Source organism: Dipodomys spectabilis, unplaced genomic scaffold (assembly GCF_019054845.1).
Source record: "Dipodomys spectabilis isolate Male_0828 unplaced genomic scaffold, ASM1905484v1 ptg000145l, whole genome shotgun sequence".
In the NCBI taxonomy this organism is placed as follows: Eukaryota; Metazoa; Chordata; class Mammalia; order Rodentia; family Heteromyidae; genus Dipodomys; species Dipodomys spectabilis.
In genome coordinates this window covers 26,292,978-26,314,304 of record NW_024870822.1, presented here as the reverse complement: position 1 = coordinate 26,314,304, position 21,327 = coordinate 26,292,978, and the positions used below count along the sequence as shown (strand labels likewise).

General features: G+C 39.5%; 3 protein-coding genes across 3 annotated transcripts; 2 read left to right on the top strand and 1 right to left on the bottom strand.

The window, feature by feature from the left end:
* Positions 1–205: 205 nt before the first annotated feature.
* LOC122117905 (olfactory receptor 10A5-like) lies at positions 206–1,178 on the top strand. The gene is given in 2 exon segments (XM_042691774.1): positions 206–967; positions 969–1,178. Coding segments are annotated over 2 exon segments (972 nt in total).
* An 11,824-nt stretch (positions 1,179–13,002) lies between these two features.
* Positions 13,003–13,959, top strand: LOC122117904 (olfactory receptor 10A4). Its single transcript, XM_042691773.1, has one exon. It carries the CDS (start codon positions 13,003–13,005, stop codon positions 13,957–13,959), a length of 957 nt encoding a protein of 318 aa, XP_042547707.1.
* A 5,329-nt stretch (positions 13,960–19,288) lies between these two features.
* On the bottom strand, positions 19,289–20,236 carry LOC122117903 (olfactory receptor 2D2). Its single transcript, XM_042691772.1, has one exon. It carries the CDS (start codon positions 20,234–20,236, stop codon positions 19,289–19,291), a length of 948 nt encoding a protein of 315 aa, XP_042547706.1.
* Positions 20,237–21,327: the final 1,091 nt, after the last annotated feature.

Sequence of the window (21,327 nt, the reverse complement as noted above, 5' to 3'; positions counted from 1 at the left end):
ATCACACCCTCACAGTAATTAAACTCTAGATATATTTTCCTTGCATCTTTATTCTTAGACAACACTAAACTGTTCCTCTTATAAATAGATCCTGATGTTGCCACCTTCCCTGACAATAAGGAGGATTCAGGAAAACAAATGTGGAATCTGACTCTTCAGTCAAGAACCTCTCCCATGACTACACTGTGGCTTCCTGTCTGCCTCCATGGCTGCAGGAAACTGGACACGAGTAGATGAGTTTATCCTCATGAGCTTCTCTTCCCTAGCCAAGGAAATGCAGCTGCTGCTCTTCCTGGCATTTCTGGCCATCTACCTGGTCACCCTGTTGGGAAACAGCCTCATCATCGTGGTCACCTTGGCTGACCCCATGCTTCACAGTCCCATGTACTTCTTCCTCAGGAACCTGTCCTTCCTAGAGATTGGCTTCAACCTCGTCATTGTGCCCAAGATGCTGAGCACCCTGCTTACCCCAGACACAACCATCTCCTTCCTGGGTTGTGCCACTCAGATGTACTTCTTCTTCTTCTTCTTTGGGGTGGCTGAATGCTTCCTCCTGGCCGCCATGGCCTATGACCGCTATGTGGCCATCTGCAGTCCCTTGCATTATCCCGTCATCATGAACCACAGGACTCGTGCCAAGCTGGCTGTAGCCTCCTGGTTCCCAGGGTTTCCAGTGGCTACCGTGCAGACCACGTGGCTCTTCAGCTTCCCATTCTGTGCCACCAACAAGGTGAACCACTTCTTCTGCGACAGCCCGCCTGTGCTGAGGCTGGTGTGTGCAGACACGGCGCGGTTTGAGGTCTATGCCATCGTGGGAACCATTCTGGTGGTCATGCTGCCCTGCCTGCTGATCGTGTGCTCCTACGCTCGCATTGCTACTGCTATCCTCCAGATTCCTTCGGCCAAAGGGAAGCACAAGGCCTTCTCCACCTGCTCCTCCCACCTCCTAGTTGTCTCCCTTTTCTATTGTATCTTTAAGCCTCACATACTTTCGACCTAAATCAAACAATTCTCCTGAAAGCAAAAAGCTGTTATCCTTGTCCTACACTGTTGTGACTCCCTTGTTGAACCCCATCATCTACAGTCTGAGGAATAATGAGGTGAAAAATGCCCTGGGTCGGACTTTCCACAAGGCCCTCACTCTCCGAAACTGTATTGTTTTTGGCATCACTAAGTAACAACTTTTATTGAATTGAGAATAACCAGTCTCATATTTGAGATTCACCTCTGCATTATTTTACATCTCCATTGGATTGAATCCCAATGGCTTTTGGAAAGCTTAGTAGATAGGAAAGAGCACAAAAGTAGTTCAGACCTAATAATACTACCTGCAAAAATAATTCCTCCCACCCGCCCAGTGGAGATATATTCTTTTCCTTAATAATTGTGCTTGTTTTCAATTGTTTTATGGCCAACTGTTTATATGTATTTGTATTCCTGACAGGGTGTGAGCAGAGTGTTCTGATAATTTGTACATTTTACAGAAAAATCAATACAAGGCCATCCTAAAGCATCTTTTTACTTTCTCTTCCTCTGGGCAATCTGATTCTCCCTTGAAGTTCTCAGTTCTCATGTCTTTGAAGAATAATAGTTTCCTTAAACTTCTTGGTCTGTAATATAGATGTAGAAAGGCAGATCAATAACTTTCCTACAACTTCATAGTATCAATTATCCTTTTTCTCTCATTAGATTCTTTCCAGGAAAGATGAAATGAGATCCCATGAATTCTATATGTCATATTTAGGTTGAAATAAATCATTTCAGTCATGGTTCACTCTCATCAACTTTAGATTCATCCACCTGATTCAGCAAAGGTCTTCTTTAGCCCCAAAAATGTTTTCCATTCTTTTTATAACCTAATGAGACTATTTTTAGGCTTGCCATAATTTATTTAATCATTCTTTTACTATAAACAAATAATGTCAAATATAATAGCCTTAGAAATATGCTTGTTAATGTTTTTCTTACTGTATTTGAAAGATGAAAATCTATGCATATATACATATATAACATTGCATATTAGCAAATTTTTCCTCCTTCCACGTGACTGCACCATTTTAGACAAACAGAAATTCATGACTGTGCTTGTTTCCTGATAGCTTTGTTGATAACGTGAAACATTTTTTGTCATGAACCATTTATACTTATTTAATATGTAAAATCTCAAAATTTGGGTGAAAACAAGTTTGAAGAATAAGGAAAAAATAAGTGAGCCAATCAGAGAAAAGTCATCATTTATTATGTTCAAAGTTCTGAGTTCATAGTTCAGATAATTAGCATTGGGGATGACTTAGTATTCTATTTTTTCTCCTTAAAAGATTCTTTCTGAATGGATAAATGGTATTTCATCAATCTGAAGAGTTTCTACATGGATAAGGACATAACTAGCAAGAAAACTAACAGAAAAGGAAATCTTTAATAACTATGCATCAGACAAGGACCTCATATGTAAAATATACTTAGAGGTCAAACAATTAAACCCCAACAAACAAATCCTCAAACAACCACCCCATTAATAATTTCCTCTGAAGAAGAAATAAGAATGGCCAATAGACACATCTCTGGCCATAAAAGAAATTTAAATCAAGACAACATTGAAATTCAATCTTATCCCAGTTAGAATGGCCATTATCAAAAAAATCTAATAACAACAGATGCTGGCAGAGATTGGCCAGAAGGGAACTGTTGGTGGGAATGTAAACTTGTGTAACCAGTCTAGAAAGCAGTATGGAGGTTCCTGAAAAGACTAAATATAGAGCTTCCCTATGACCCAGAAATTCCACTCCTGGGTATCTATCCATTTGACCACAAACCAGGCCACACTAAAGCCACCAGAACAACCATGTTCATTTCAGCTTTGTTTACCAGAGCTAATATATGGAATCAACTCAGATGGGTTGATGGATGGGTTGATGGATGAATGGATGAATGAGTGGATGAATGGATCAAGAGAATGTGGTACAATTGAATTCTATACTTCATCAGAAAGAATGATTTTGCCCATTTATAAAGAAATGGAAAGACTTGGAAAAAATCATCTTAAGAGAACTAAACATACCCAAAGAAACATAGTTACATGATTTCCCTCATTTGCAATAATTAAAATGTGCCTATAAATCTTATAAGTAAACCCAATGGATAGTAAAAGAAAAAAACTACACTTGGACATGATAAATTAAACAGTACTCTAAACATTCACACCGTGAGACCAAAGGAGGATTTTCTTAGGAGAGGATCACAAAGGCTCAATAGCTATTTGTGTTTGCTGAAATGAACTCCAAGAAATGGAAACAAGAGGCTTTTTGTTGTTTAACTTTTTTTTCTTTCTTCTTTGTTGCTGGTTTTGTTTTCTGTATCTTTTGTCTTGTATGTAAGTTTATCTCTTTGCGGTAATTTAAGGGGAGCACAGAAATACTGAGACAAAGAGTGACCTAATTCAGCAGTGATATTCACTAGACACTATGTTGAAAATGAACTATACAACTTGTAGGAGGGGATTGGGAGGGGAAAACTGGAGAAAATGAGGGAAGAGGTGCAACATTAACAAAGAAATATGCCCATTACCTGACTTATGTAACTGTAACCTCTCTGTACATCACCTTTACAATAACATTTTTTAAAAGAAGCCTTTATTTTAGCCAAAATTATTTGAGCTCTTTTTTTTTGGGGGGGGTCAGTCATGGGGGCTGAACTCTGGGCCTGGGCGATGTCCCTCAGCTCTTCAGCTCAAGGCTAACACCCTACCACTTGAGCCACAGCACCACTTCCAGCTTTTTTCTGCTTATGTGGTGCTGAGGAATCAAACCCAGGGTCTCATGCATGCAAGGCAAGCATTTTACCGCTGAGACAACTTCGCAGCCCAATTATCTGAACTTTTAATGTCCCATTGTAATTCCTCGAGATTATATTTATTATATTTTTGTTTTATGTGCTTCCATTCCAAGTTTATCAATAGATAGTTTAAATCTATGTTTTTGTTTATTTTGTTTAAATCTATGTTTTTGTTTATTTATTTTATCCAAGTACCCATAATCCTTTGAAAATAAGTACTACACAGTTTCTTTTTGAATATGACATAGATATTCCTGAATAGTCAAGAGACTGCTGATGCCAGAGTTTAAGAACATTTGACTCAATGTTGAATACAATCATCTATTTTGGTTTATTCTGTCCAAAAAAAGCTTTCTCATCACAATGAATTAATCCTCTGATTTTTGGTAGTTTATAAAAATGAGTAAGTGTAGCCAGGCGCGCCAGTAGCTCACACCTGTAATTCTAGCTACTCAGGAGGCTGAAATCTGAGGATCACAGTTCAAAGCCAGCCCCAGCAGGAAAGTCTGTGAGACTCTTATCTCCAACAAACCACTCAGAAAACTGGAAATGGGGCTGTGGCTCAAGTGGTAGAGAGTTAGCTTTTAACTGAAGAGCTAAGAATAGTGCCCAGGCCCAGATTTCAAGCCCCATGACCGACAAGAAAAAGAAAGAATAAGTGAAAGGATAATTCCACTGAGAAGTGGAATTTATTCTAACTAATTTTTGGAGGAAGAATTTGTAAGACTGGATGGTTGATAGTTGGATAGTTGAGCACTGCTCAAGAGAGGAGAGTGGCCATTCTTTCATAGCTCACAGCTATAATCCTAGCTACTCCAAACTAAGCAAAGCTGCAGTTTTAGTTAACATTTTCAATGCAGCTTCATTCTGCAGGGAGTAGTAAATCATAAATTCTCCTTCAATGTTTTTTCTGTATGGAGTCCTAGGAAATAAGTGTTTGTAGTTACACTCTAGTCAATCACTCCAGTCTGCCACTGACAGACTGTCAGGTGAAGAAGTAAAACTTCTAGGCACCTCTGTTTCCGAGGGCATTCTTAGGGTCCAAAATGAGTGTTCTGAAGGTCTCAGGCACCAACCTGGTGCTTCATGTCTCTGATCTTTACTTTCTGAGGATTCTGGTCTGAAGCCAGCACAAGCAGATAAGCCTGGGAGACTATTACTTTCAATTAGCTATCTAAAAGCCAGAATGGAGGTGTGGCTCAAATGATAGAGTACCAGCCATGAATGAAAAAGCTGAATGACAACTTGGGGCCCTAAATTCAAGACCTAGTACCACAACTCTCTCCCTACCCCCACTACAAAACCAAAAGGGTTTCAGGCAAATAATATGAGAAATAGAGCCTATAAGGAAAGCATGTGCCAAGTGTTCTTAACCACCCCCCCCCACACACACACACTCAAATATCTTCTTTTTGGAAAATCTCAGGGGTAATTTAAATAAAATATAAACATCCAAATTCATTTTCTAAGGACATCCCTTTATTATAAACAATACAGTTGAATATATAATAACAAATAAATATTTTCTTATTGAAGTGATCCTTAAAACATCTATTTTTACAGTGGGCTCAAAATGACCATCATTATGTATGGCAGTGATAGTTCTTTTTCTTCTTCTCTCACTTAAATAGCAGCCCCCCTCAGGATGCATGGTGATACCAGTTCCTTCTATTTTTCTGAACATGATATAATTTAATTCTTCATTGCTGAACAATATTCCATTGTGTAGACATACCACATTTTCTTTACTGACATATTAGTTTTTGTATACTTAGTACAACCTAAATGTGTGTGTGTGTGTGGTGCTGGATTTGAACTCACCGTCTCCCACTTACTAGACAGGCATTCTACCACTGAGCCATACCTATAGCTCTTTAAGTTTTTGGCTAAGAGTCTCATGCTTATACTTTGTGTCTGGTTTAAAGGAAAATAATATTGCTGTTTTTGCAACTTCTTTGTTGCCTTGTACACGTTCATCACAGTTGTAGGATTATACTATCATGGTTCTTTGGTTTTCCTTTTCTAAACTCTGTTTCATAAATTAGGGGCATTTACTACTATAGCCCTAGTTCCTGGTGCATGTTAGGCACTGCCTAAGTATTTCTTGGATGAATGGCAAACATTCAATGTGGATTTTATTCATGTGTTCTTTGGTCATTTGAACCTGTGTTGCAATTGCTCCTCCTACCAATACTAGAGTGAGAGGAGGGAAGAAAGAATGTGAGGAGGATGACAGAAAGAATGAGTAGACATGCCTACTCCCACATTACCTTTACTTGCAATTCCAATTTAGCATGGGAGCAAGCAAGGACCCAGCCTCTACTAGACAAGATTGGGGTTAGCAGGAAGAGTAATAGTTACTCTTTTTAAAAAGGTTATTTTTTAAATATTTTATTATCTTTAAGTTATTATACAAAGGAAAATAGCTACTCTTAATCTTCCGAGAGCTGCCTCTCTGTTGCATTGAAAATATGGGGTGTTTCTGTATAACAAAGTAAAGGGTGAGGGGCTATCTTACTTGAAACAGCCTTATCTCAAGTTAAGTAGGCAAGAGTGAGATAAAAATCAGTATATTCAATATGCATTGTGGATATATAAGTATTCAAACACAGACCCTGTGGTAGTTATCAAGCAAACAATAATAAACAAATGTATTGCTTACAGTGAGAAACATACAACCAAAATATCTGTTCAAAATCATGGTAGCCAATGGAGTTTTGGGGTAAACTCCCTTATCATTCAGGGAGACATTTTATTCCAATGCCCTTCCTTCAACTTACTCTTTCAACTTCACTTCCTGTTTCGCTAAAGTTAGAATTTTGAGGCTGTTAATCATAATTTCCTTTCCTCCTTAGCCTTGAGTTAATAACTCCCCCCAACTAATTATGATTTTTTAAAATACTGTACACTTGGTCTACACAATGGATAGATTCTCTTCCCCATACCTGAAAATTTCTCTGAGTCCAAGTCAGAAACACTCCTAAGAATCAACCATTTCCCTCATAAATAAGGGGAATGTGAGAGTATACTGGACCACCCCTCTAATCTCTCAAGGGTACAAACCTTGAAGAGTAGATAGACCAGCTGAATTTTGTCCCTGGGATTTGTGAAGCTATAAGCATCACAGCTGCAGGCTGAAAGAAAAACTTTCCTCCAATTATACAATTGCAGAATCTTCATGGGTTTTTGCACTCCTGGGAGTTTTCCAAAACTTACACCTGTCAGAAAGCAAACCTATTTCACCATAAAAAGAGAAGCATTAGGGAAAATAACTTCCTTACAGTAAACAGCAGGGAATGAAATAGTCCTGAGACCCAGGCTGGAATCCTCTAGAGTAGATGACAAAGGCTTAGCCCAGAGCATCTCTGGAGTGACAAATGAGGCACAGCTTAGAGCTTCCTTAGGAGAACTGACCTACCCACAGCCCAGTTATTTCTTGGGGTGATGGACACAGCCCTGGGCCATAAAGCCTCTTAGTGACTGTGACACAGACGCAGCTCAGAGTCCACCAGAAAGGTGGACTGAGCGAAGTACAGTCTAGAATGGCTTTCACAGGACAAACTACACTTTAGGACTCTCCTAGAATTAGTCCTTCAGAAATGACCTGAGCCTGCCCTAGAGTGACCAATCCTTCTCCAAAATTTCACAGCAGAGGTCCCTCAGAGCTGGTGAGTAAAGAGCACAGAATGGTGAATAAACACATTCTTAAGAGATAGGAAGAGACATCCAGGGTCTCATACAAGGGATAAGGAATTTTGTAGGACTTAACAAAGGGGGGAAGTGGGCAAAGGAAAGAAACAATGGTATATGTGTCATTCTTTAGAAAACTCAGTGTTTGTTTGTACTGTGTGTTGTCTCATTTCACTTTTAACAAGAATCCTGTCAGGTAGGTAAAGCATTTTATTATTATTTTCACAGTTGAGAAAAATCATAACTCAGATAAAGGTTATGATACTGGCTAAGTGTATCGCTGCTGCTGCTGCCTCTACTACTCCTACTCTTACTCCTACTTCTACTACTAATACTACTGCTACTACTGCTATTAGTAATACTAACAACTAGAACATTATCTCTGACCTTTCAAAGTCCCTGTGAAGCTCTGAGCACTCCCTTTCAGTTCAAATCATCCTTAGATGTAAGTATCACCATTCCCTTTAAAATGTGATGTGAATAGAGAGAGGCCATTCCTATTTTGTAAGTCCAAGAACCAGGAATCACATGTAAGTTCTTCAACTTTATTAGCTGATCGTATAGTGATAGTCTTTGATCACTTCAAGATTTGGGGTCTGAGATTCATTTTCTTCCTAGCTCCTCGTCACATGTCTTTGTCTAACTAGAGCCATCTTGTTGAGTGTCCTTAGGAAATTCTCCAACCATGTTGTGCCTTCAATGTTCCTCTGGTTTCACTATGCTGAGTCTTGGCTACATTTCATTGACTTGCTTTATTTCAACCCCCATTACTTTACTCAGGGATTTTAGTAAATTAGGGTTTTTAAGAAAGTATAGAAACTACAGTAATATCAATTAATTATGACAAAAAGAATTCAGATTTGTGTGTTGTTTATAACTTTACACTTATTTCAAACTTTCTCACTAAACAAAAATTTATAACATTGTTTAAAGGACTTTTTTAACAAATACTTAAAATAATGGTGATTGCTTTACTAGGAATTTTACAAGAAAGAACCTTATTAACTTTTTAGAACAAATATTAGGAAGCTACACCAATTTAGAAGTATCATTCAAATAAATGTTAATTAACAATTCTACAAGCACTTGAGAATTCTATTCACTGAATTTGATCATTCTACTAGCATTTTACTATGCTCGTGAATAGGTAGGTACCAGGCAAAGGAGTAGGGCCCAAGCAATGGATTTGACTCATTTCGTGTTTCCAGGATGTGCTGTAAGGGGAAAAACATTTGTAAAAGTAATTAAGATATGAAACCATTGCTAGACTAAGGATATTTTAATGCCAAGATGCAGAAAATAGTTATTTATACTCATTTATGAGATGAAGGTGATCAAAACTGACTTTATAACTTAGTTGACATTATGATGAGTGTTGATGCAGGTTTGCCTGCATTTTGCAAAGGCAAATTTGATAAACTCTCTTTGTTGCCACATGAAAGAGATATGTTCTAGATGAGAGTACATAGCGATATATTTTCTTTTTTTCTTTTTTTTTTTTTGGGGGGGGGGGCGTCCAGTCATGGGACTTGAACGCTGGGCCTGGGAGCTGTCTCTCAGCTCTTCAGCTCAAGGCTACTGCTCTACCACTTGAGCCACAGTGCCACTTGTGGCTTTTTTCTTTTTGCTTATGTGGTGCTGAGGAATTGAACCCAGGGCCTCATGCATGCAACACAAGTGCTCTACCACTGAGCCACCTTCCCAGCCCCAATATATTTTCTTAAACTCAAACTTTGGGTGATATGATTCAATAAAAAAAACTGATTCCTTGCATCAAAGGTAGCTTAAAGAAGTGGTATCAGCTCATTTGGTGACCTTGAAGGGTCTTTGTTCTGTTCTAGGAAATTTTGATTTAACAATGGCCTGGTGAAAACACAACACACATACACACACAGAGCACTTACTAAAAATGACACTCTGTGATCTGACATAATGAAGACCCAACAAGAGAACAATTAATATAATCAAACTGTAAAACACTGTTAAAACTAAGCACATGGAGTTAAGCACTATTCTGGACACAAAAGGTAAAGTAAATAATTTGTTGAATTATTTTTGTTGAACAATTGCAGTAATGTACACAGGCTAACAATATGTACATAATTGTAAAAGTCCCTAGTATAGATTTGCACAAAATATTGTGAGAAAGTAAAAAATACTTTGACTCTGATAAAAATGGAAGGGAAACTTCTAAAAGATGTACAGAAGGCTGTCCATAGTTTCAGGGAATGGTTTCCAAGAGAAAGGAACAGCATGCAGGCCTGCAAAAACAAAGAAAACATGTTGTGTGCAAGGAGCAGAAAATATTTTGGCGTGATTTGAGCATTGGCTTGCCATGGTATTTGAATCTGGAAAAATAAGCAGAGATTGGATGCAAAGGACCCTGTTAGAGGGTTTGTACTTCCTCTTATGGGCAGATAAATGATATGATATGAGTTGTCAGATTATTATAATAGATAGAGAATAAAAACAGTTTCTTTCAATACACAGGTGAGAGAAAATAAAAGCCAGAACCTAAAAACACGTTGATGGAACAGATGGAGGAAGTAAAGCGAATCAATGTAGAAGAGGAAAGACAATCCAGTTCTAGGGCTAGATTAAAGGATAATATCTCATGTATACTTCTGGGTAATGCCACTTACTGACATGGGTAAATATAAAGAGGAGATTGAGAGTGGAGTTAGATTATAAGTACATTTGGTGAGTACATCATTCTTTAAGTTGGTGTCAATTATACAATATTCCTTTATGATTGTATCTGAATTCCTTTGGATTGAAGCTTACTGTACTTAGCTTCTGTCTATATAGATGTTTTCCTAATTATTCCCTATAATTTATTCATTACCCATGAATTCCATCAATAACCTCTTAGTCTACTGTTCTAGACATCAAGATAAAAGTTTGAATGACACAATTTGTACTCTCAAGGAGCGCACCATCTAGCATATGAGATGAATATACATTTATAATTATTCCAGGGCTAAGACTATGGAAGTGATCATTCCATCTGCAGTATTTCTAACACAATGGAACGTTCTGCCAATTCTTTTTTATTATTAATAAATTTTTTATTGTGAAAATACCCTACAGATGGGTTACATTTACATGAGCAAGGTCATGAGTACATTTCTTATCTAGCATTGTTGCCTTCTTTGTTTCCTCTTACCATCCCTGCCCTCCCCTCTCCCCCTACCCCCGCCCTGCCAAAGTTGTAAAGTTCATTTTTCGACATAACATCTTGTACATCTCCTTGTTGCAATGGGGCCACCTGTATCCCTATTTAAACAATTGGTTTTTCCCTTCCCCTCTATAAATTATACCAACATGAAATACAGTGAAAACAGGGGTTATACTGTGGGGGAGGGACAGACAGAGCAACAAAGAAATATCTTATAAATATGTTAGAAATAATAGCAAGAAAGAAAAACCATTTGAGTCCTTATCTTGGGGTTCATTTCGCCTAGCACCAAATTATCTGACCATTTCTGCCTGTCTTAGACATATACTAGTTATTGCAAATAAGGGAAACCATGGGACCTATGCTTCTTTGGGCTTGGCTTACTTCACTTAATATAATTTTTTCCAAGTCTTTCCATTTCCTAACAAATGGAGCAATGTCATTCTTTCTGATGGAGGCATAGAATTCCATTGTGTAGATGATTGGCTCAAGAAACCTTCTGCCCATTTGGAAACAGCCTCTCTTGGTTCCTAGATCAGACATTCTGGGTTGAATGCCGCTGTGGGCTCACACTCATTCCCAGACTCATTCCCATTCTGAAAAGATGCCTGAAAGAGGATATGGGTGGTTAGATGTACAATGTAGTCAGACCATCCAGAATGCAGATCCTAATGGCTACACTTGCTGGCTTCCTGCCTTTGAAAAATTACTTCATTGCTCCATCCCCACCTTTTTATCCAGAGCTGAAGACCAAACTCAGGACCTTGAACTTTCCAGGCAAGTGCTCTTCCACTGAGCTAAATTGTTCTTTACCTGCCTCCTTCTTTGACCATTTTACTTCACCTCTTGCACCTGCTGAGTACTTTACTCACACAGCATCTTCTCAATGAGTGTTATCTGACACTCTCTACACTCCAAATGCCTCCCACCTGTGCTGCCTTAGTGTTCTCTATTGCTCCTGTTGCCAGCTGTCACATTATATATTCCACTAGCAGAGTTTGTAACCTCTCTTCCACATGAGAAGGTGAGCTCTGGGAGGGCCGAAATCCATATGTAGAATAATGTCTGACCTACAGAAGATAGTCAGTATTTATTATATTATTACTCTTTTGCTTTAGGACTATCAGGAGTCACAATCTGACCAATGGATTCAGTAAGAAGTAGGTTTTAGAAAGTAGATAGAGCATGTATCATCATAATAACTGATAGCATTTATTATTTCTAATAGGCCAAACAACATGTTAAATACTTTAGATTTATTCCTTCAGTGAAGCTTATCATTATAAAAAAAATCTAGTTACTGATGCAATAATGAAACCTGTTCCTTTTCAATAAGAATTTAGTGTTATGTATAAGTCCTGTTTTATTTGAAGACTTTATTAACCTGTAATGTGTGAACCAAGATCAAATTTCTTTTTTCTTTTCTGTCAGTCATAGGGCTTGAACTCAGGGCCTGGGTGCTGTCCCTGAGCCTTTTTGCCCAAGGCTAGCACTCTACCACTTTGAGCTACAGTGCCACTTCCTTAAATTTCTTTAGAGTCATGATAAAAGTTTACCAAAAAGCTGATGTAAATTGGTTTATACTGAATTCAACTGGATTGTTCTGATGCTATCTTGAGACTATACTTCCTTTGATCACACATAACCACATGGACAATACTTATTATAATAATATAATTTACTATATTTCTAAGGTGAATATAATAAACAAAAATCTACCACTGTGTCTTATGTTTTTGTATAAATGACGTTTTTCTGAGTGTAGGAATAGAGCTTCCTACAGCATAGGAGTGCAGCCTCCTAGAGTCTGGGCTCTTAAGCAGATATCCTCAGGTCTCCTCCTCAGCTATCATTTCATCATTGTTGGTTCGCTTTCCTTTTTGTTTCTTTCATTTTTTTTTTTTTTGTTTTACAGAAGGTACTCTGCCTGACCTCATTACCTTTCCAGATAAATCAAGACTCCTCTCTTCAGAAATATTCAGTCTGGCTTTTTTAGCACCACTAATTGTTGAAAAGAGAGAGTGAAAAGGTACATTTGAACATCTATAGACAAAGTCCAGACACGTATCGATACATATAGTGCATCAAAAGAATTCTTTCAAAAAAATGTGAACTCAATGATCAAAATTCTTTTACATATTTTGGAGAGATCAGGTGTTTGGTTTTCCAGCAAGGTAAGAAAAATGGAGAATGAAACCAAACAAAATTTCTTTTCTTAGAGAATAACAGAGTTAGAATTAACCTGTGGAGGCTTCTCACAACTTCCTGGAATCTGGAAGCCCAATGAAACCGCAGGCACAAGAATGACCTGGGGAAACTGGACAATTGTCAGTGAATTCATTCTTGTGAGTTTCTCTACCTTGTCCTCGGAGGTGCAGGCTTTACTATTTCTCTTGTTTTTGGCTATTTACATGATTACACTAATGGGCAATGTTCTCATCATACTGGTCACTACTGCTGATTCTGCCCTGCAAAGTCCCATGTACTTCTTCCTCAGAAATCTATCCTTCCTGGAAATCGGTTTCAACCTGGTCATTGTGCCCAAGATGCTGGGATCACTGATCATCCGACACACAACCATCTCCTTCCTTGGATGTGCTATTCAGATGTACTTCTTCTTCTTCTTTGGAGCTGCTGAATGCTGCCTGCTGGCCACCATGGCCTATGACCGCTATGTGGCCATCTGTGACCCATTGCGCTACCCATTAATCATGAGCCGCAAGTCCTGTGTCCAGCTGGCTGCTGCTTCTTGGTTCTCGGGGTTCCCAGTAGCCACTGTACAAACCACGTGGATTTTCAGTTTCCCCTTTTGCGGCCCCAACAGAATCAATCATTTTTTCTGTGACAGCCCCCCTGTCATCGCCCTGGTCTGTGCTGATACCTCTCTGTTTGAACTGGAGGCTTTGACAGCTACTGTTCTATTCATCCTCTTCCCTTTCTTGCTGATTCTGGGATCCTATGTTCGTATCCTCTCCACCATCTTCAGGATGCCCTCAGCTGAGGGGAAGCAAAAGGCCTTCTCCACCTGCTCTTCCCACCTCCTGGTTGTCTCCCTCTTCTACAGTACTGCCATCCTCACATACTTCCGGCCCCGTTCTAACAACTCTCCTGAGAGCAAGAAGATGCTGTCACTGTCCTACACAGTCGTGACTCCTATGTTGAACCCCATCATCTACAGCTTAAGGAATAATGAAGTGAAGGCTGCACTGAGGCGGGTCCTACGCAGAATTCTGGGTTCTCAGAAACTAAGACTGACTTAGTTGGAAATGGATAGCATAGAATGCAAAGGCAAAGAAAATTCCTCGCATGGGTTTTGAATTTTGAGGAGACACCGTATGCCCTTGAGATTTTAGACTTCATGTTGGAATCTATTTTCAGAATGGAAAAAAAAGAGAAGCATGAATGACAATAGTATATAGACTCAGTATTCTATGAGGCTGTGGTACCACTGTCTCTAGTTTATACAAATTTGCGCCCTCTGGAGGTTTAAATGTCACTATACAATCTACCAATTTTTTTGTCTTAATCTTCATCTATTTCATTTTATAATATTCTGCTTTACTTTCTTCTATTTGTCCAGAAAACTCGCTACATATTTCTAAGGTGTCTTGACTTATAAGATAATTATACTGAAAGTAATCAATAAATGGTTTTCCCATTCTTTTGTGAATGTGCACCCCAACAATTGTCACTAAATTTGAGTTGAATATGTCAAGCCCAGTTCAGGCCTTGGAGACACAGTTGTCAACAAAACAAAAAAGTTTCTTCCATCAAGAAACTTACATTCTAGGATAAAGAGAGGGAGAGAAAATAGAAAAATTGAAATATCCAGAGGTTTATAATGCTCGTAGTTTTAGCAAGATAACAGTTGAGGTATTCTGCCAGTTACCCTAGTTAGACTGCTTTATACTGAGACATCCTTAAATACTGAATTATCATATTACAGAATTTGAAAACTACTGGTGAAAGGACTGTAAAAAATGAGCAGGGCACCAGAGGCTCATACCTATCAACCTAGCAAATCAGGAAGCTGTGATCTGTGGAAAGAGGTTTGAAGCCAGCCTTGGCAGAAAAGTCCATGAGACTCTTGTCTCCAATTAATCAGTAAAAAGTTAGAAGTAGTGGTAGTGTTAGCCTTGAGCATAAAAACCGAGAGCTTGAGGCCTTAAGTTTAAGACCACCACAAAAAAGGGAAAATAAAACCTAATATTTACTTCTAATTAGCAAAACGCTCTTGCCTTCCATTAAAGATAACAGTAACTATACATGATGAAGATAAACATAATTCACCATAATTTTATTGTAATAAAATACTTCATACAAGTGTTACACAGATATCTAAAGCACTATCTTTTTCCTTTCCATGAAAGGAGGATAAGGAGACACTTTCTTACCCACTAATAATGTTATTTATACTATCATCAATTTCAAAGAGACACTATCAAAGTAGAGAATTTCCTTCAGAGGTTTCTGAATCCTGATTTTGTGTGTGTGTGTGTGTGTGTGTGTGTGTGTGTGTGTGTGTGTGTGTGCGCGCGCGTGTGTGTGTGTGTGTGGTGTATGTATAGCAGTCTTGGGGCTCGAATTCAGGGCCTGGGTACTGTCACTGAGCTTCTTTTGCTCTACCACTTGAGCCACACTACCACTTCTAGCTCTTTTGGTAGTTTAATGAAGGTAAGAGTCTCACAGACTTCTCTGCCTGAGCTGACTTTGAACTGCAATCCTCAAACCTCAGCTACCTGAGTAGCTAGGATTACAAGTGTGACCCATTGGCACCTGTCTGATGAATCCTAAAGTTTGAAAAAACTTCAGTAGTTGTTAGGAATGTCCAGGACTGTTTGAAATGGAAGAGTCTGGAGAGTCTCTGCTGATGGTGTTGTCCTGCATAACTTGGACTTGCTCTGGATACAGTGGCTGGTGTTGAATTGCTCTGTTTGTCCTCACTGGTGTTCATCATGGTGGAATGGAAGAGGTATCCAAATTCTCTGAGTCTCTGGCTACATAGGTATAGGAGATGGCATGCAGCAGCCCCACAGGACTGATAAATAACCAATGTTCCTGGAGACCTAAAGGGCCCTCTTAGCGTCTATTAGTCAGAAATGTAGGCCCAGGACTTCTATGACTGATAAAAAGGTTCACTTGTGCTGAGGTGACCCAGAGTCTGGGATCCAGCTGGAGTCTGACTCTAGGCTACTACTCTTCCCCTCCATTCCTTTACCTCCTCTGCTAGTGAACTGGGCTTGGGTCAAATGTCCTTGTGAAACTCAGCTCTGGCTTTTGAAATCCCAGGTCAGCCTCACTCTACAGGGAATGCTGGAGGTAGCAACTGAGGAGCGGCCAGAGAAACAGCCTGGGGGCTGCTTGCCTGTGGCATCTTATCCTGGGTGGCTGGCTATCGACAGAGCTGGGCTAGTTCTGGAGAGGCAGCTGAGGCCTCATGCCATCAAGTGTCTCCGCTGTCCCAATGGTGGCACACTGTGCATATTCATGGGAGGCTGGCTTGGCATTTGGGGACAGATATTAACTTTGGGGTTCTGAGCCAGGCAAGAAGTCCTCAGCAGGGCCAAAACCTTGCTTCCCAGTCCTTCTGACTTTGGTTCTTCTGCTACAGTGAGCAGAATATCTCACTGTCTAAACAGTGTATTTCCCAGAGAACAAATGAGCCAATTTTGATATTAGAAAGTTGACTGAATTGTGCTATAAGATCCTGCAAATTGAGCCCATTCCTTGGAAGTCCTTTCCTGGCCTTCTTGCTGATTCTGTGATTCAGGCTCCTTACAGGATGTGTTTTGCTTTTTTATTTATTTATATATATATATAATTCCTGCACTAAGCTCAGACTGTAGTCATCCATTTTCTTTCTTTTTTCACCCTGTTATTTATGTTTTTAATTCTATTTTTATTATCTTTAAGTAGTTGTATAAAGGGATTACAATTCAACATGTGTGTTTATGGGTCCAGTGACTCTTGATCAATATCACCTCTTTCTTTGTTCTCCCCCATCCCTCTCAGCCCCATCCAACTCAGTTTTCCAAGTTTTATAGGATACACATTGAACATTATGACTACATCCTCCTCCCTCTTCCTCTCTTCATCCATTTGGAATGGTTCCCCAATCTCTTCCCTACTCTTCCCTCAGATCTGCCCTCTAACAAAGGAGAAACATTGGTTTCTTTCTGCAAAGCAATGGAATAATGTGGGCTAGGATAATGATATATATCATTCTCATATGTAGACACAGATCCCTTAGTACTTGAAATTCACTTCTGCTCATTTGGAACAGCAGTGGCTCATGCCTGTAATCCTAGCCATTCTAAAGGGTGAGATCAGAGGATCACAGTTCAAAGGCATCCCAGGAAGGAAAGACCATGAGGCTCTTATCTTCAATGAATCACACACAGAGAGAGAGAGAGAGAGAGAGAGAGAGAGAGAGTAGAGCTGTGACTTACGAGTCACAGAAAAAGCTAGAAAAAGCTCAGTGACAGTGCTCAGCCCATGAGTTCAAGCCCCAGGACCAGTATAAAAATAAATAAATATATTTCAGCATCTTTTCTGATTTTTTTAAAGTCAGCAAACAAGTCATAGAAGGGAAACTCAACATGATAGAGGGCATCTACAGAATCCTGAACCACTCACAGCCTTAATAACTTGGAAGCATAGAATGCCCATTGATATTCAGGGTCCTTTATATTAATGAGCCAGTTGCAAACAACAAGTTTCTATACTGCCTGAAGTGATTGATCTTACTTCCAGGCACAAACAGGGTGGTATACATACATGTGATGCAGCAGGTAGGAGTGAGGGGAGGGATCTTAAGGAAAATTGGGCCTGGAACTCGAAGGATGCACTGGGATATCTTACTACAATAGATCCAATCCAAGAAAAACTGATACAAATCCAATGAATGGGATCATCATGGCCTCAAATACTCAGGAAAGTTTTAGGTTACCACATTAGATAACACACTCCAGCAAGCATGAGTTAAGACAGACAATAAGCCCATGTAAAGATGGTGGAAGAAGTTATAATGCTGCGTGTGTCATGGTGACCAAGATCAGGAAGTACAGCAGCTATGCTTCCTACTAACAACTCACATTGTATATACCTTTTGCCTCTCAATTTCCTTGTGTAGGTCATCCTGGTAGAAGCTTTGCACTCAACATCACATTGCCATGATAATATTATTAATGGAACATCATGGGTTCCCTGTACTAGGAGTATGAATTTATCACTGGACAAAGGACAAATGGAAGCTTAGGGCAAAAAAGGTGTCCTTTGCCTAGTTTAGATCCTTTCAGATGCATCCTCTATCTTTCATCTCCTTATAGTGTGCTTCAACATACCCGCTGCCTTTAATGAATTGTGTAAACATGTTTCTTTGTTTTCTGCCTCTGCAATAGCAGAGGATCAGAAAGAAGGCAGAGAATGAACTTCAAATATTTCTACCCATGGCTTGCTGATTTCTCCATATAACCCAATCCCTAGATACTGCCTGTGTCCTTTGCATATAGCTACCCTCTCTGTGTCCTCATTCTCTCCTCCTCATTCCCTCCTCTGGTGTGGGATTGATTTCAGATTCTCACTCTTGCTAGCCCTGGAATATGCCATTATTTCTTCTCAGTCTCCAAAACTCTGCGTTCACCCTAATGAAGATATATTCTGATAGATACCTTGTTAGATATGGTCCTTGTGACTATACAGAGTGAGGCCAGGCACTAGTGGGTCACATCTATAATCCTAGCTTCTCAGGAGGCTGAGATCCAAGGATTGCAGTTCAAAGACAGCCCTGGCTGGAAAGTCTCCAAGTAGCAACCAGAAAAGATAGAAGTAGATCTGTGGCCCAAGTCAAAGAGTACTAGCCTTGAGCAAAAAAGCTCAGGGACCAAGTCCAGGCTCTGAGTTCCAGCCCCAGGACAGAGGGGAAATAAAAGACTGAGAAGATCCTAAAGATCACATGTCTGTTTCATTGTACCCATGTTCCTCATTACCTTTCTGAAACACACATGCACAGTACCTAGCTCATGGTGACTAAATAATGTTGGTTAAATTTTTATTATTTGATGATATGAAGAAAATCATAAATACCTAATGGTAAAGAACTTGGATTAGAAGCTAGGTATTAATGAGACTTATTTCCCAATTCACCAGAAAAAGAAAAAAAAACTGGATGTGGAGGTATGGATGGTGTAAGTGGTAGAGTGTCAACTTTGAGCAAAGAAGCCAGGCAGGAGTTAGAGACCCTGAGTTCAAGCCCTAGTAAAGGTAACAACAACAGCAAAAGCCGCTTGGATAAGGATCCAGGGTAGATGATAATATACATCCTGATTTAAAAAAGTATATTTTATAAGGCTTATGAAATACACTTCTGAAGGGATTTTGCTATCTCCTAGGTCTCAAAAGTTGGGCAAGAAGGAAGCCAATTCCTTGTATTGACTCATGAGTTATCATCCTTCTTCTTCTACAAGGTATGAAGGATAGAGAGTGGGTCCAATGAGGAGGCCCAATGCTGACACTATTAGCATATCCAAAGAGATATGCCAAAGGCTATGGCGCAAAATCTTACCTTGTCAGAAGCCAAACCAGTCTGAGTCAGTGAGTGGTTCTCACCCCACATGGGCAATTCCTCATGGCTACTTTTCTCAGCGATCCCTTCACATCCTTGTTCCTCAGACTATAGATAAGAGGATTTAGCATAGGGGTCACCACAGCATAGAAGACAGACACAAGTTTCTCCTGCTCTTTGGAAGACTTGGGTGTCATGTAGGTGACGATTGCTGACCCGTAGAAAAGGATGACCACCAGGAGATGGGAGCCGCAAGTAGAAAACGCCTTGAGCCTTCCTGCTGCTGATTTGATCTTGACTACCGTCACTATGATGCGACCATAGGATACCAGAATCAGCGAAACAGGTATTAGGAGAATCACAACTCCCATGAGGAAAATGGCCATCTCTGAGGTGTGAGGGTCTGTGGATGCCAGGACCAACAGTGCAGGGGCTTCACAAAAGAAATGAGCAATACTGTTGCTGCCTTGATAGGGGAGCCTTAGTGTGAAAGTGGTGTCTACCACCGACACTAAAACGCCACTGGTCCATGATCCTGAGGCCAGCTGGACACACACGCTCCGGGTCATGACACTGTGATAATGCAAAGGGTTGCAGATTGCCACGAAGCGATCATAGGACATCACTGCCAGGAGGGCACACTGCGTACACCCAAAGATGAGGAAGAAGAGAAGCTGAGCTGCGCAACGTGTGAAGGAAATCACTTTCTTTCTGGAAAGCAAGTGGGCCAGGGCCTGAGGAACTATGTTCGTGGAGAAACAGAGGTCAGCCAGAGACAAGTTGCAGAGAAAGAAGTACATGGGTGTGTGAAGCTGGGAGTCAGCCTGAACAAGGGAAATGAGGAGCAGATTTCCAAGCACAGTGACCAGATAGACACCCAAGAATAAGATGAAAAGCAGCTTTTGGGTGTGCAGGTCATCAGAGAGTCCCAGGAGGAGGAATTCTGTCACCTGTGTCTGATTTATTTGTCTCATAGTTTGTTTTCCTTTTCAGCAAGAAGTCACTATGTGATAAACACAGTTGTGCATAACCTATAAAATTATATGATTGAGAATCAGAGGTCTTAGGAATATCCCCGACCACTCTAAGCCATTTTAAAACTCCCTTTTATAACATGGTTATTCTGCTTTAGTTGACATGTTTGCAGTGTTGCAAAATAATATTTTATAAAGTGGTGCGTTCCTTGTTGGCATCATCTGGCAAGTAAAAAGTAGATCAAAAGAATTGTCCTTCCTATTCTGACCATCACACTTCTAAAAATACAGGGATGAGTAAGATTGGAATCATTTGTAAACTTGAAAACAAAGTAATTGCAATTTATTATCAGTTAAATTCTCTTTGGCTTATGCTGATGTGGTCACGTTTCCTCCATCTCAAGAATATATGGACTCATATTGATTATTTTTCTAAACAAAAATAATTGGGACATGCAGCTGGTTCTGTTTTTCCTTAAAAGATTAGTCTAGAAGGTATAAGAATTCAAAAGAAGCCAAATTGCCTTGTAGGACTCAGATTCTTTAATAAGAAAAATAACCTATCTTGAAGGAGTGTGGAAAGTAACAACTAACCCTAGATAGTTCCTTGACAGTCCTAACACAGCAGCCCAAGCTATAGTTCTGTCACAGTAGTCTCAATTGAAAATGAACTTCCACAACAGCAAACATACCATCACAACAGAATGTTTATGTTAAGCCACCAGTTGGCTTGCTTCCTGCTTAGCTCTAATTCACTACTCCCCAAGCTGTTGCCCATGATCCTCTCTTGCTACCTTGTATTATCTATTGCTGATACATCCCAAAGTTAAAAACTCTTCTGAAAATCCTCTGTATCTTTTTCATGTTTGTGTCATTTAGGAAACACATTATAACTTTTCATTTTGTAAATGATCTTTTAACTAAAGGAGATAAAAATAATTCGATCATGTAATTCAATTGTGTTGGTTCAAGGGCACACTTCTATCCCTCTAGAATTTAAACCAATTGGGAATAATCATAAAATTGTATTGAGCTTTTCCAGAAAAGAAAGAAAATCTATCCAATTGAATGCCCTAATCAAAGGTTGGTCT

Bases quoted from the DNA above. Each gene is read 5' to 3' on its own strand.
- LOC122117904 (XM_042691773.1), top strand. From the start codon at position 13,003: ATGACCTGGGGAAACTGGACAATTGTCAGTGAATTCATTCTTGTGAGT.
- LOC122117903 (XM_042691772.1), bottom strand. From the start codon at position 20,236: ATGAGACAAATAAATCAGACACAGGTGACAGAATTCCTCCTCCTGGGA.